This window comes from Carassius auratus, chromosome 31 (assembly GCF_003368295.1).
Source record: "Carassius auratus strain Wakin chromosome 31, ASM336829v1, whole genome shotgun sequence".
Lineage (NCBI taxonomy): Eukaryota > Metazoa > Chordata > Actinopteri > Cypriniformes > Cyprinidae > Carassius > Carassius auratus.
In genome coordinates this window covers 6,904,503-6,921,712 of record NC_039273.1, presented here as the reverse complement: position 1 = coordinate 6,921,712, position 17,210 = coordinate 6,904,503, and the positions used below count along the sequence as shown (strand labels likewise).

The 17,210-nt window shown below is 37.2% G+C and overlaps 1 protein-coding gene across 8 annotated transcripts in view; it reads right to left on the bottom strand.

The window, feature by feature from the left end:
* LOC113050342 (ubiquitin-protein ligase E3A) overlaps positions 1 to 6,329 on the bottom strand; it is a 12,675-nt gene extending 6,346 nt beyond the window's left edge. The window contains exons 1-6 of one of the 8 annotated variants that reach the window (XM_026213208.1): positions 6,161 to 6,329; positions 5,145 to 5,227; positions 3,352 to 3,665; positions 543 to 1,789; positions 268 to 412; positions 1 to 18 (exon numbers count right to left, since the gene is read on the bottom strand). The exon at positions 1 to 18 is cut by the window's left edge and continues 188 nt beyond it. In XM_026213208.1, coding sequence (XP_026068993.1) covers positions 1 to 18; positions 268 to 412; positions 543 to 1,789; positions 3,352 to 3,665; positions 5,145 to 5,146 — 1,726 coding nt within the window. In that variant the 5' untranslated portion in view covers positions 5,147 to 5,227; positions 6,161 to 6,329. Of the gene's footprint in view, positions 19 to 267; positions 413 to 542; positions 1,790 to 3,351; positions 3,666 to 5,144; positions 5,228 to 5,324; positions 5,447 to 6,160 lie in introns of those variants that run through there. The other 7 variants (XM_026213212.1, XM_026213210.1, XM_026213211.1 and 4 more) reach the window with 7 other exon arrangements.
* Positions 6,330 to 17,210: the final 10,881 nt, after the last annotated feature.

Sequence of the window (17,210 nt, the reverse complement as noted above, 5' to 3'; positions counted from 1 at the left end):
CATCATAGGTAAACATGCCTGGGGGTGAAACAGAAAGAGAAAGCATAAGACAAAAATGCACAGCAGATCCTCATCTCACGCTCCCTGAATCAATAAGATCATCCATATCAATAAAACAAGCTCTGAGAGGAACATTAAGCCTGCTAGAGCCTATAAATAGTGCGTCAGCCAATCTAGTATCAGTGATTAAACTTTGTGTTAGGATGCTTAAAAGAAAACCAAAAGGTATACTGAATAAATAAAGCAGGATTAAATAATGATAATTACCTATATCTCGGTTAAAGATCTCCTCTACGACCAGTTGAAAGAACTCTTTGGATACTCCTCCTTCATCCACTCCTTGCTCTCCCTCAAACTCCACATATAGCTGTTTCTTCAGGTCTGCTGGGTTTTCCATGGCTATCATCTCCAACTAAAACCAATCACATATCCAATCACATACTCACAAATGCTCTTCAAATATAATAAATAACACACAAGAAATCATTCAGGTATATTGTGATGAAACAACATTCATCTTTGCAAGCTCTTAAAAGACCTACCCTGACAAGTGCATCATCTATGACGTGATCTCTGCGTACTTTGAGTCGCAGGTAAGGGTTCAGTTGTTGTCCCTGCACCAAACTGTAGAGGGCAGTAATCCTGCGCTCGCTGTACATCCGGATCCGGTTGTCGTAGTACAAGCCTAGATTCTTAGTCACAGGGTTAAGAATGAACGGGCAGGTCATAAAGGAGAACTTGCTTTCGGTCTCCACCTTGAAGAAGGTGTAATCTTTGTCCATTTCCAGCACATCATTGAGCGGTTCATTGACGAACTCTTCGAAGGGGATGAGGGGTTTTCGACAGTCCGAGGCACGAATGCCCAGTTCCGTCTCCAGCGGATCCACCCGAGGTCCTTTCTTGTTGCGTCGTTCCTCCCCGAGCAGCTCCTGCAGGGTCAGCTCACTGGACTCCGGGATCGGTTCATCGTCTTCCTCCTCGTTATGATCCATGTCTAGGTCGCCGCCCAGCACATTTGCATAGTAGACGATTTTCAAGCACTTAGTTGCTGCCACCACACCATCATCCTCATTGACCAGGTTTTCGCTACTGAACTCATTGCTGATAACCGTGTAGGTAATAAGCTGCTGGAAAGTCTCGACCAGACGTCGGATCTGGTCTGCACCGTATTGCGACCACAACCGCGCAAGCTTGGCCAGAGCTGGAAGAGGTAGCTTGCTCATTGCCTTGCAGAATTGCGGCAGGGCGATTTCTAAGTATTCTGGACTGTGGAGGTTACTGTTCTCCATGACGATGATGAAGACGTTCAGGTAATTAGGGTCGGCAGCATACACGTTGTGGTAGGTGAGGTCACACTCTACATTGGGCGACAGGTAGACTAACGCATTGAGGAATGCTGCTTCAATCTTTTCGTTCGATAATAGTCTGTCGTACACTCTTCTTACAGCATCAATGTCTACAGAAACTTCTACAGGACCCAACATTTGAACATTGTTTTCTCCGTGAGAAGGGCCGTCTGCGCTTGACGCAGAGGCTTCAGGTTCCACCTCCATGGCTGTGGATGAACCAGAGGCCGTTTCTTTCTCATCTTCATCTTTGTCCTCATCCTTGGCCTGAAGGGACTTGAGCTCTTCCTTTGTGTGTTGTTTGGCCTTGTTGAAACTCTGGACTAGACTCTCCGCGCTTGAGAAAACCCTACCAATGACACGGATTAGAGGAGAATAGTCCTCGGTCTCACTGCAGAGGCTCAGGATTTCATACACCTTCTCCTCTGTCAAGTAATTCAGATCTGCCGAAGAACACGGAAAAGGATATTAAATCATTTGTGTGGTAAGTCAAAGATATGATTCAGAAAGTAGTTTGAAATTGGATTCGGGATTAAGGTGATGTTGTGACAGAGACTTTAGCTGTTCCTCAGCAAAGTTGTGTTTATCATTATTATTATTATTATTTTAATCTTAAACTTACTTTTTTGGTCTTTTTTTCACATTCATAGTGTGCAGACCTTTTTTTTGGCAACTTCTCACCAACCAGAAAGAAGTTTGAAATTGGAATTGGAAGAGGGGAGGTTGGAAACACTTGCAGCACTTAATTTAAAGATGTCATATGATGCGATTTCAAGTTTTCCTTTCTCTTTGGAGTTTTACAAGCCGATTGCACATAGATAAGATCCCTGAAGTTGCAAAGACTAAAGTCTCAAAACCAAAGAGATATTCTTTATCAAAGTTTAGACTCTGCCATGCCCTCTAAAATGGCATTTAAGATTACGTACAACAGATCAGCAAAGCATTTTATACGCTTCTGAATCAGCTACTGTAAGCATGTTCTGTTATTAGTTTAAGAATTTGCTATTGACTGTTCAAATTCCGAGTTTTACATTTTGTGTGTGTGTGTGAGTGGAGAGAGAGAGAGAGAGAGAGAGAGAGAGAGAGAGAGAGAGAGAGAGAGAGAGAGAGAGAGAGAGAGAGAGAGAGAGAGAGAGACAGGGTCACACAGTGGAGTCAGCTGTCTTAACCGTCCATGGCTTATGTACTACGAACACATACGAGCTTCATCACTGTGTCTGTCACAAGACTCTGTCTGTTCCCATTTCAGGATTGAACTGGAGTAAAACTAAGGACATCATTAACTGTCTTTACATTTATTTTGAAAGATGAAGCTTGTGATTATGAAAAAGGGCATTACATTTCTAACGAGTGCTTGTACTTCAATACTGAATATTTACCAGAAAAATGTGATGCTGTTTACCTAACTGAGATATACTTCAATAATGATCATTAATTCAATAAATAATACATTTAACTTAGGTTTTAAATGTGTGTTCAATAACACAATTTCATATTTATATATATATATATATATATATATATATATATATATATATATATATATATATATATATATATATATATATATATATATATATGTGTGTGTGTGTGTGTGTGTATTATTAGTATTTTAATTCCTTTTTTAATTATTTTCTTGCATTTTTTTCCTCAACAAAGCATTTGGAAATTACATGATGCGATCAAGCTTTTGTAGTCGCTTGCCCAAAGCTGTGGAACAATTTACCACTACATTTTAGAACTGCTTCTACATTAGCTGAATTTAAATCTTTTCTCGTGCTTTCATCTCGATTTCTTTTTTGTGTTCCCTGTTTTTACTTTTTTTTTTTTTTTCCTGTTGTGTACAGTATTTTGGCCAACCAAGATTGAATTTAAATGTGCTTTATAAATAAAATTTTATTTTATTTAATCCAAGAGCTGTTGTTTGTTATTGTTCTGTATACACAAAAGAATTCAAGAAATATTCCTTCTATTGAAATTTTGCAATCGTGACAACACTGTTCACCTCTAAAGTCCTCCCTTGTGGGTTGTAGGTCCTTATGGTTCATCTTCCCGTTGCTGCAAGCAGAGAAATTGTGAGCTCCTTTGGCACTGTTCTCTGGGAAGGCTGAACTGGCTCCTTTCTTAGAGGGATGAGGATCACACAGTTTGGCATTATTTTTATATAACTCCAGGGCCTTGATGGCCGCTGCATTGTTATCCATGCGCTGGAAACCCGGAGAAGAGCCACAAGCCTCATTCGTGCAGGCCTCATTTCCACAGCCCTCTGTTAACTGGTGGTAGTAGCGCTCAATTAAATGCTTTGCAGCCGCTCGCTTCCTGTATCAGACATTCAAACAGGGCAGCAAGGGGATTAGTATGGTTCAATACCAAAAGTTCACAAAAGTGCAAATATTTCTCTACGAACTCAACTCAAATAAAACCAATCATTTGAATTTCTCAACAGCCTTCAAAACAGGTTGACTGTTGCATAGAAAAATCAAGCATTATGCTTTAAAGTCTTTAAAGAAAAGTATTAATCTGAAACCGAATGATTGGAATATCTATAATGCAGTTACTTGTCAGACCATGCCTCCAAATTTTTTTTTTTTGCACGTACAACAAAATATCATGCACTGATGCGTCACAACAGAAAACATTCAATGCACATTTGTGTCTTCATACCATCACTGATTTGATGTCAGTCTATTATAAAGGCACCCAAAATGTTACAGGTTCAATAAATTGCTCTATTTACAGCATTTATGGCATAATATTGAACAGTGCTGACAATAAGTGTCTCATCTCTCAGTTTACAAATAAATACAAATCAGTAAAAGTAAAACTTACAATGGAAATAAAGAAAAGTCAGCTTTTCTTGGGATTTACAATAATATTTGAAACTTGCATTTGTATTACAGCTTTAACATGATTATTCATCAAAAACTGCATATTTGATTTGCAATACCTAAAGCATGCTTTTTGGAATGACACATAATGTTGAGGTCTAATGGCTAGACTTTTAAAACAGTTCATTTGTTTCATGTTCATTGCTTGGCTTCATGTACTTCCAAGTGTTTGACTGTAAAAATGATTTCTCTTTTTGGACCAAATACCAATTCAGTCGCCCGATATATTAAACTAGAAATTATTCCATTTAGAACAGACTGAAGAACACTTAAGATGTGGTCACATTAGCAAAGTTAAGAAGGGAAATCATGTTCATTGTCAATAGTGCAGAAAGGCATAAATCACCCCTCACACAGAAGGCACTTTCAAACCAAGCAGCTTCCTGTCGGTCAATCTGGCGAATCCGTGTGACCACACCTTTGTTATAATGAAGATTTTACTAATTCTTAAACGGATAGTTCAAACAAAAATGAAAATGCTACAAGTTAACTCAACCTCAAGGTCTAAACGTGTCTTTTTTTTTCCAGCCGTTTAACACAAAATAAAATATTTTGAAGAATACTGGTAACAAAAGCCGATGATAGCCATTGACTTCTATGAAAAAAAAAAACAAAAAAAACATGTAACTCAATGGCTAGTCAACTGTTTAGTTACCAAATATTATTTGAAATATCAGCAGAGGAAATAAACATACAGGAACAAGTGGAGGGTGAGTAAATGATGACAGAATTGGTTGAACTACTCCTTTAATGCAATGCAAGGCTATGCATGCCGAGAAAATGTGGTGGGGGAACACACACAAAAATCTTACCAATCAGCAATAAAGTTTGGTGAGTATTTCAAGTTAAGGTAGTAAGTAAAAACAGATATTTTAAAGTTGAAAAACAAGGTATAAACAAAGAAACTTACATTAGACTTGCTTAAAGTTTGCAATATCACACTCTTCTGAGGCCCTGAACTCAAAGAGACCAAAAGGTGGTCAGGAAGCAATCCTGCAGATCAACAGAGAACGGTCATTCACACACATCAATAACTTTTTCGCTGTACACACAAAGTCCACAGATGACAGATAAAAGGAATGGTTCTTACAAAAATAAAAAGACCACATTAACCACTGATCATAACTGATTCAAGATGATTGAGAAACATTATACTGTGGGTAAACACGAACATAAACGTGCAGCACGGGGCAGAATGTCACCATGGACAGTGTCTTAAAACAAAGCGAGCTGCCTACCTAGACAGCACTCTGCAACCCTACGATGTCCAAAAATGCTGTCTAGATAGTCAGCGCCCAAGTTTTTGACACACAGCCCATGTGACCGCGAGAAGAGCAGCAACATAAACCTAAACAGAGGCCTGAACGAAAATCACACTGTGTGATTTCGCAACGAAAACATCCTGTGTACCGGTAAACAGTGGTTTACCCCGAGCAGGAGGTGAGGCCGGAAAGGGGTTAGGCAGAGGGCATGACAGTGCACAAACAACTTCAGCCTGGCACACATTCATACACAGCTCATTTTAAAACGAACGAACACAGACCTTATTCTCATGATTACAGTGAGCTGCTGATCGGTGAGCTTCACACAGAGTGAGGGCAGCTAATCGTGTAACCTTGCAGTAACTGCCATGGGGAGTAACAGAAGAAAAGAGCTGAGTAACCAGTTAGCCTAGCTGCAGCTAACCATCGTCTGACATTTCGAAGACGCGGACGGATTTTACTTAACGGTTATTGTTGCGTAATCAAAGGCGAGGACGTATTTAGGATATCGCGACTAAACAGATTTCGCTTGTTTGCCAGAAACCCTCTCCGTCCCTCCCCAGAGCCGTTAGCAGTGCGGCTAACTGGCCTAACAGCGCTCATTACGGCTTCGAACAAGCGCGATCGGGGCGGAAGAAGGGTGATTCATGTTTTGACAGCTTACTTCTGAAGATGTTCTGATGCGGACGAATGAATCTGGTCTCTCAACATCACAATCAGTCTGAGTGCGGCGTGTATTCAACTCCAACCCCTCCACAAAATATTCGCGGCCATCTTGATCAACCGAGGCAAACACGGAGAGCGATCCCACAATGCAATGCGAGACGAGGACGACATCAGTATAAAACCCACGGCACGGCGCTCTGGCAGTTAGTCAAGATCTCAATATCTGACTGAGATGTGTGGAAAAGTGATAAAACAGTGAAAATGTTATCCATGAGATCAAATGAACAAAGTCTTGAAACACGACATAAAAAAAACGAAACCATTGTAATATTAATTTTCATCAGCAGATGGCAGAAACTAAAAAGGAAACCTTAAGGTAACTAGATTTGCATTTGCTGAAGGGAATACCAGTGCTTTTCTTGCTAGTACTGGGATTTTGATTCAACTCAGTGATTCGAATCTTTTTTAGTCAGTTCACTAAAAATATTTATTTATTGATGATGTTCAGTGGTATCTGTAGATAACATTGTTACGCCAGTAGGGGGCGACGGTCACACCAATGATGACAACTACAGCATAACTACAAACTTTGATCAATTATTCAAATTCTATGAGAGTAGGAATGCCCACACCACAGCTGTAATACTGTTGTAATACTGTAATAATGTAATACTGACAGTCTTTATCAGAATCCATCAACCCCCAAAGAAGCATTTAAAGTGGCAGACACATAGTTTAGAATAAAAAAGGTTATCGTCTGTTAGTGTTGAGGCTGTTTTCATTATAATTATGCTATGAATGTTCCCATAACTTTCACTAGCATTATTTGACAGTCATGTAAATGTTAGGACAAAAACTCGCTAAAAACTAAAAACTATGCTAAAAACTCGCCAATCAAAACTCTGATTTCACACGTACAGTGCATCACAGAGATTTATCTGCATTTCTATCAGCAAGATGCATTTTTTTCTTCATCTGCAATACATCATTGCACGTTTCCTATAAAAATGCCAAATAGACATGATAGATGTCTTGATGTTTATGATAATGTACGTAAAACTGATATCTTAAAGACGTCTGTCAGTAGTTTGTACACAGCAGGGGCTTTCCAGATGAAGCAATCTAGACGTACGTGTGCTATCTGGGAAGAGAAGGAAGTCATTGTGTATCTTCAAATCTTCTGAGAGACTTCGATAACAGTCACAATTCAGCATGTAAATACTGCGATGATATCTTTGCTGTTTTGAAAGTTGAGCATTCTGTCAGTATTGAAAGTGTGTGCTGCAGTTATTTCATCTGCTAGCTGCTTTAAATGCTTTTGTATATTTTGATTGGCTGCCAGTTTTTTTATTGTTCAGCAGCTGGAAAAAAACTGAAATATTGATCCTCTGTTTTTATCATCATGGTTGTTGTGTGGATGCCCTCTAGCCTGGTAATACCAGACTCTGCTACTTCACTTTGCTTCGTAGACAGAGTCTGGAATGGCACAATAGAGAAGTGTTTTCTCTCTCGCTAGGGGGCGCTTGTCTGAAGTTTAAAATCATTGGTTACCGTAAGCCAATCAGATACGTTTAGTTATGACGTATGTTATGCGCCTGTACAGCCGCATCGAAGCACAGACATCATGCATCGAACTCAAATCTATGATTGAACTTCCACTGTAAACATGTTGTAAACACATGATGATGCGAGCGAAATACCGGAGTGAACATGGCTGTAAACGACTTTTGCAGATTATGCGAAGTTAATCTACGCATCTACGTCACGGCTCTCAGCCCGCCCTCTGTTCGTTGATTGGCCCGGCTGTTTCCAGAGCGGTGGCAAGCTGTATCCATAGACAGTAAAAGAAATGGACACAGCGAATCCATTGGAACTCAATTGAGACAAGTGAAGCCCATTTTAGCGTTTTTTAGCACTTCCGTTTCTGACGCGCAGACTCAAACGAAGCTTTACGACGTCAGCAACCTGTCTGACAGATGTAAATCTTCTAGTAGCTGTGCGTGCAAACTGCCATCGTTAATCTTGCAGAGACAGCGAGCTTGAGCGGGGAGTTCTTTGTCGTGAGTGAGCAGGAGTAAGTATTCTGATTAATTATTTTGCATAGTATTTTAAAATATAACGCCAGTACGCCATATTAAGTTAATTGCCTGCGAGCTTCTCCTCCTGTCTGTAAGGTAATGCGACAGAGAGACGAGTGGTTATGACGCAATCGTTAGCCTATTTTTTACAAAAACTGTTTATACGGGGCCATAATGTAACATAGAAGGTAATGGAGCCCTTTATACATTGTCGTGTATCTTTAGAAATAAATAATGGACAAACAGAGTCTTTAAACGCCTCAGATGTAAAGTTATTCGCTGTCAAAGTGACGCCAAAATGAATGGGAGTCAATGGGAATGCTAACGCACGTGAAGTTCTGCTAAAAGATGGCAGCCCCCACCCGACTTCAACTTCCGGTCGAGTTCCTTGCCCCCTGGCTGTATCAGACTGAGTACAGAAGCGAAATGAAATTGAGCGGAAGTAGGAAGTCTGACATAGTCAGGCTAGATGCCCTCATGAACACAGAACAATTTTTAAAAACTTTATAGCTATAGTCATCATCCTTAGTATATAAGTATATTTATTTATTTATTTTTTATTTAAATCTAACTACCTTTCTAATCTTTTTTGTATTCTACTTTCTTTTCATTTATTATGCAATTGTATGTATGTGTGTGTGTGTATATGTGTAAAGACCTCTAACACTAGCTTGCTCTATTATTTTTTTATTCTATCTGTTTTCTTTTTAATTATTATATTATTTAAAATCCCATGCTACTTGTACTGTGTTAACCTAACTGAGACTTGTTATAGCACTTGTATATCATTGCTCTTTTTGTTGTTTTTGATTGCTTCCTGTCACGCTTTCTTGTCTCTGTTTCCCTGGGTGTCCACTAGTGGGCTCACTTCCCCTTACGCACTTCACTGTAGGCACTAGAATTCCTCTAGTCTGGTCCTGTCTTCACAGTAATTGCACTCCTGTTAATTGCACCAGGTGCAGGAACTCTAGTGTCATTAGTCTCCCTATAGTCTTTTCCTGTTGTTTGTATGGAGTCCTCCTTACCCTTCGTGTGTCCAGCTTTCTCGTCCCCTGAGTTTCTACCTGTCTGCTCGTCCTCCGAGTCATCTCGAATTCCGAGTTCCCTTTTCCTGTCCCTTTTATTTGTTTGTTTTGTTTGGACTGTCATTTTGGTTTTGACCTTGGCTGTGTTGACTACGATTTGGATTATCCCTTATTAAATACCTGCAATTGGATCTCTCGCTCTCCCTGTGTGTCTCTCTGGGTACACGATCGTCACACTTCCACTGTCCTCCTCTGCTAAATGAATAAATGTATATTATGTATCTATATCTATATCTATATCTATATATATCTATATCTATATCTATATATATATATATATATATATATATATATATATATATATATATATATATATATATATATATATATATATATATATAATGTATGTATGTATGTATAAAAATAAAAATAAAATGAATAAGCCTAAAATTATTTAAAAACAAAAATAAAGTTTGAATAGAGACTGCACATTCAATGATTCGGGCTGAATTAACTGCAGGAGTCCAGTACCTATGTTTATGGGTTTAGAAAAAAAAAACCTAAGCAGAATATTTGAAGAATATCAATACAGAGCTGCCTTGCAAGCACTGTAATAAAATAGCTGTGAATAACCCAGCTTGAATAATGGAAACACAAACTATTTACTGGTTTCCGAGAATCTGAAGTCTGTTCCTGTATTGACAGCCTATCACAAGACCCTATTTACATCTCAGCCTTTTACAGATGCAAGATGCAGCAGCAGCAGCAGCTGTAAAAGACTTGATTACCATTTATTGATCCAAGCTTTTGTTCTTTATCTAACAGTGTAACACAGATTCATCAGTTTGCTCAGACGTGCAAGAAAAATCTCCATTTCATGACAAAAAACACAAAGCATATATGCCATAAGCCATCACTGAATACAAAATCTGTGTATCACGATAACATGATGGTACGACTGCAGTGACTAGGAAAATTTTAGAGTCAGCACTGCTACAGTGCAACATGGGGAAATGCATAGATCTTTGAACATCTGACTCCTATCCCAAGCTATTCATCACTGTAAAATGCATGAATATCACCCGTTAGATTACACATGCATCCCGCTGAGTGTTTTGCTTATCTCACAGCCCTGCAAGAAAAGCACAATTTTCTTCTGAAAGAGACAAGAGACATCCTGTAAATTCAGAGGAAACTCTTGTGGGCTTGAATAATAGAAAAGGTGACTGTTTATGATGATGCAGCTTTGGAGAATGAGGATCTCATGAATATAGACAGCTGTTTAGCTCGGAGTCAACATGGTTTGAGATCCCACCGCACTCATACAAATCTGCCGAAACATTACGAGATGGAAAGAGTGAACTAATCTAAAGTTGTTGTGCAGCATTTCTATTGAGAACAAGAGGCAAATCTATTTATATTTTTTAACACACGGACTAAAAGTTCACAAAATATTTGTGAAACTAACATGTCTATGAGATGCCTGCACTAAAGATTTGAAAAATATTTTGTCCTCAAAAAACAAAAAAAACATCAATTTTGATTTGTAAAATTTAACAAAACTAACCAAAGGGCAAAAAACATATATATATTTACTGTTCAAAAGTTTCTTATGCTCAACAAGGCTGAATTTATTTGATAAAAAAACAGTAAAAATATTTAAATTTTTAATATTAGTAAAATATTGTAAAGTATTATTAAAATTAAAGAACTGCTTTTTTATTTTAATGTAGAGTTATTTAAAATTGCAATAATATTTTATAATATAACTGTACACTCTTAAAAAAATGATTTTATTTAGATTTCATTGCTGTGAAAAATGCCAAGGCCTTGGGACACTCACTGCAGAACATAAACAAGCTACCAGTGAAAGAGAAGGTCATTATTTGATACACAAACAATCTATTTCACATGCTAGGGGTCTAGTTCAGCCGAGAGTAAGCGCACAGACCTCCACAGGGACTTCTGCACACACACATACACACACAGCTCACGTTCTTTCAAGGTCTATAGTGAGATTGTGTTCACTTTCTAGACTGATGGTAGGATTTAGGGCATAAGGTGATGGAGCTGTTGAATGCATTGATTTGTGGGTTTAGAAATGCAGGATCACAATCATTTGACAGTTTTATTCGAAACCAACTCCTGTGTTCGTATACATGGCAGCATACCTTTGAAACTTTTCACTTTTGAAAAACAGACTCAACAGAACTGTTAATCTTCACATTGATGAAAAAAATAAATGCAACACTGTCCTTTATCCATTCATTTAATTTTCATTCCTTCAGCCTTTTCAAATACCAGAGGTCTAAAAAATTCATGACTCTGCGATGTGTTGTTGAATTACATTTTTTAAAGAAATTCATAACAAAATGGAATGCTGGGGGAAACTTCTGTTGCTGTGGAGGAAAAAAAAAAGTCATGTAATCTTAAAGGACATCGCAGAATGAATGGCTACATACCTTGAATGATTTAATTTCAAGGAGAAAGAGACATTATAGCTCCTACAAACCAATAAACAAACAGTAAGTGAATTCTCAGTGCCTGATGGGGTCCTCTCCTTTACCTCTCTATGTGTGTAAATAGCATCAATCTTCCAAGCTGTACCCTTGAGCCACACACATAAAAAGACTGAAACAAACTGGATTTGCAGCAAGTGTGCTGGCCGAACAAATAAGAAAACATTGTGGTAACAGTTCGGGTGATTTAACCATCAATATGTCAAAAGATGTCTTCTGCTGTGAAATGGAACAGTTTGCTATACAGTACATGCATTTGGCACATATTACTGTATTTAAGTAATCTGCAAAACCAAATATACAGAAAATATAGAAATATTTATGGGGAAAAATTTAGATTTTTTTTACAAATATATTATATGTATGATATGTACATTATGTATGTTCTTATTAATATTCAGAACATGCAAACATACACAAATTCTAGATACCCCCCCCCCCAAAAAAAAAAGAGACTAATGTTTTATTACTAATATATTTTATTTAATAATAATAATAATGATAATAATAATATATTATTATTATAATATATAATAAGTAACAAGTATATATAAGTAATAGAATCACATCATATTATATCATGTCATATATCATCCTATCACATTGTATCGTATCGTATCATATATCTTATCATATATCATATCATATATCATGTTATATATCATATCGTATCGTATCATGTCATGCATGTCATATTAAACGGTGAGTTGAATCATTTTTATTAACAGCAACAACAACAATAATAATAGTAATATAACATATGACAAAACATAACAGAATAGAATGGAATATTAATTTTACATTTTATATTATTATATAAATTGTTTTATATGCATATTAACAGTATAACAATGAATATTAATATTATTGTGTGATACTGTAAAGGAAACATTATGCATAAACCAAAATAGACAATATGTCAGTTAAGCAGGAATATAAAATCCAATGGATCATAAATTGCCTGAGCTTCTAGAATCTGGTCAGCTGTGTAGGATAAGTTGGCATGTGACAAGATGGAAAAAAATGACAATGTCTTTTTTTTTTTTTAAGAGAATGGATTAGATGATTCTGACTGAAAAACAGCCCACTCCTACTGACCGCTCCAGAGAGTACCCTTGGGACTCAATCTTGCTCTCCTCTCCTGTCACGTTTAAAATGCATAAGGAATATGTTTCCGTTGACCTTTGGAAGAGAAAGAAGGTATAGTTATATTTGTCATATAGCTGTCCCCTCAGCGCCTCGCTCCCCGTGACCTTTTCAACAGGCCTGTTTAACACAGTGATAAACTGCAGCATTATAGGAGTAATGCTAGCTGCTATCGCTGGACTTGGAAATCATTTTGAAATGATAAAAAGTGTTTAGAAAGTGTGCTGGAGAATATTTCTGTCTTTTCTTTACAATGTGACATCCGAATCTGAATTTACTGCCTTGCTTGAACTTAAAAAATATTTCACAATGCTAAAAAGACAGAGATAAACTGATTAACTCCTTGTTTCTACACTGTGAAAAGTAAATTTTCAAAGCTGTAAATCAAAGATTATTGGAGTTTATTTTATAGTACTATTTTAATATTTTAGTAGTATTTAATTTCATGTTCAATTCAGTGTTACTTGCTGTTTGTTATTTGCAAATTTACTAGCAATTTCTGAGTGAACATTTTATTTTCAGTCTACTCAGCTGTTTTTAAAATGTGGCATTGTAAAATGTACATTTTTTTGGATGATTGCAGCAAAAAGACAGTTTTCCAGCCTCAGAACAAATAGACATCATCATACTTGGTTAGATACTAAAAGGTGCTTCATAGCATTCTCAGCATGACGTAATTGACATTTGATACCTGAACATGACAAATTATGCATGAACAATAAATGTACTCAAAGGTCAGAAGAGATTAAAGAGTTCTAATCACCAGACTCGTACGTTAATAACAGCTATTGTTGACGTCGTTCAAGCAGGAGCAGAGAGGAGCTTTCTAACATGGCGGAGGCAGCAGCAGACTTCAGTATAGCTCATCGCTCAGTGCTTTCCTTCTCATCAGCTTTAGAATCTGGTTAAATGGCACTAACGAAGAAACGCTCATCGATCAGCCACCCCCTGAGCCTCTCTGTCTTAACAATTCATTTTAATCTTGGACGGAAGCCATCAAAGTCACTCTCTCAGAGGCCTAATTGGAAAACAACTCTTGCGCAAGTACAACGATACTGTTGTTGTAATCAACTGGGTGAGAAGAAGAAGAAGAAGAAGAAAAAACAACACAAAGGGTTGCTCTTTATGTGTCCCTCGTCTGTGTTAATATATGATAGAGTGGGGTAATTAGTGACACTTTTTACTTAAGTTGTCCTCTAGGCAAGGAGAAATTAGGTAAACCGAATATGTTTAATTATATTTCAGGATGCTATAAAACTAAATGTTTGAATCAAAATTGTTGAATCATATGTGAATGATTCACATAAAAAATTAAAATAAATTAATTGGCCATTGGCACACTCCACAGCTGTGATTTTGGAAAAAACAGGGTTAATTAATAATATATACATATTAATCAATAATGTAATTATTCAAGGCTAATCTAGGCAAAATAGTTTTATGCAATTCCATTTTACCAACATCTGTGATATCTATTTTTAGAGATAAATCGCATGTCAACAAAAATGCTCACTTTCAAAAACAAACAAAAATTCACAGATGAGTTACATAACACATCTACTTTGAAATCGATTTTTTTTTCTTCTTTAAATTATGTATGGTTTCATCGAGCTGATGTACGCAGTTCCCATGTGGCCTTGAGAATGGCATTATTCTGCAATTGTACTGAATTGGAAATGGAGTTGTTCATTCACTGTGCTGTTTGGTTTAGGTAGCTGTCATTTGTATTTGTGGCTGAAAGACTGTAGACTCTAAATCAAAGACGGAAATCATAAGATTTGAGTTATACATAACAAAAGTGGGGACTGCTGAACCCTGATGTGAGCAGCAGCTCATACACATGCTCAAAGGCAGACATCTTAATCAAAAAAGAAGCAGACTGACAGCATGCTACATTAAATCACATAGCCTGAATTATTGCTGGCCGCTTATGTGATCTATGACCACAACTGAATTTATAGTGAACATAATTAATAGATATCCAGAGCACAGTTGAATTTAGTGGTGCCTTTGCATATTTCATCAAACTGCAGAACGCATGTGTTTCTGCTATTATTCAGCTGAACACTGGGAGTCTCTGTAATCTCACTGATGCATTATAACGCCTGCATTCCTTCACTCATTGTCTGCTTTCCAGTTATTGCTCCTTTATTTTTTCTTTAAACAAAGAGAAAATGGTATAATTACATTTAGCTGTATTTGTTTTGTTATTGCTTATATATTCGTACATATAGTAACTATATTGTGCAGCCTTGAAACATGACTGCTGGACTAGTGTAGCTTTTGTAATAAAATAAATAAAAAAAGAATAAAAGTAAAATAAAATCTAGGAATAAGCATGACTAAAATTGACAAATGATTTTGAACCAAATCAGGCATTAAAAGATTATGTTACAACTTGTGTGGTTATTTGAATGAACTATATGATGTAAAGTAAGTAAACAAATGCAGGCTTTAACTCATGGGACTCACAAGTGGGGTGAAAAAAGTAGAAGAAAGGGGGAAAAAAATGCAGATTCTAACCTGGAGTTAAACAGCAGGCAAAATATGATGGTTTATTGTATATGCTGTTAGCACATGGTCTGTCCTTGAAAACATGGATTCAAACAGCGTGAGCAATGCAGTTTGCAATGAGTGTGAAGTGTGTGTTCAGCATAGTTTTACAAAATAATAAATATTTGATAAAATCGCACAAGCAGCAGAGTCCAAGTAGAGAAGTGCAGAAGATTACAGTTTTGCCAGCTGTGGAAAAACAGATGCCGTAGGTACAATAACAGTCCAATGGTGTGACATTTTAACGGTCTTGATAACATAATTACGCAATTTTACGATTTTAAAAAGCCTATGTATACACAAATCATAGATTCACTTATTACAGCGCCCCCATATGACTAATTCTCACTACATTTGGCATGTAACTTGCATGTCTGGCTTATAACATGATGATCTGTAATTTAATTTACTGACTTTGAAATTTTATTTAAAAGTTGGCAGCCATTTTTGTTCATTTATTGAATTAGAAAAAGTATGTCATATTTGGACATCCTTGAGTTTAAAGAAGTATAGGTGCTCCCTCCCATATTAAAAAAAAGAAAAAAAGAAAAAAAAAAAAGAAAAATGTACTGATTGATACAGAGAATTATTTTGCATTATAATCAGTATAGTTCCTGAGTAATGCAGAAATGTAAATACATTTCGTAACCAGCAGAACATAGTGTTAGCAATGCCCAGATCACAAATCAGATCAGACTGAATGATTTCAGGGGGGTGTCTGGAATAGTCCTCTAAATTGAGGCTTTTGAATATCATTCAACACCCAAACAAGCTTAAAATTATGAACTTGGGGCATTATTTAAATTACTTTTCTATTCACACCAATCTGGCACAAAGAAACAAGCCAAACTGTGACCGGTTGCTTTACTTGTCCATCAGATAATCTCTCTCTGTCTGAATAGGCAGTTCTTGACAAGAATTAACTGCAATGTGGACTAAATCTTGCTTTTTAATCAAAGGGCTGTCCACATAAGTCTGTAACCGGATCTTTGAGATCTGCATAGATAATGTTGCACACTTAGGTCTGTTACTCAGTTATACAGTAAGCTAATTTCACAGGCTTTGATGGATGACTGTACTTGAAAAGCGCTGACGTACCTTGGCTGATTTACGGAGGTCTTTAGCTAGCCTGTTTGATTAGTAGTGTGCAAGGACACACCGTATGAGGAAGGGCTAGTACAACCCTTTCAAATACTACTTTCATTTATTATTTATACCGAGCATGTCTAACACCCATCACACAACCTGATGCATTGACCTCCCAAGTGCAGGATGCACATTAAACACTAAAAAGCCAAAAGTCCCTGCATGCATCTAATGAATATTCATGAGCTTGCCCATCATGCTCCACCCCCAGGGGCGGGGTATGTCAGGGGAGTGGTAATGAAGGTTGCCAAAAGGGCTTAGAAAATATTAACAGCTCCTCTGTTCATTAAGTGAACTTTGGAAATGTGCCACAGTTACAGTGGGACAGAGAGAGAGAGTGTGGTGAGGGACAAAGAGGCAATTAGAAGAGTGTCAGCGTGTGTCATGATCTTAATAAGACCTTCCCTTCCACATACCTGAGGCAGACTGTCACTTAGCGGGTGTCCTGTCTCATTTGTCTAATTGCAATCTCATTTTAAGCTTAAAAAACATACTCACTGCCACGTTTCAAGGCAATTCTTTGTGCACTCGCACACCTTTGAGTTACAATGCAGTGCAGCTCTGTAACTATTCTGAAGTAG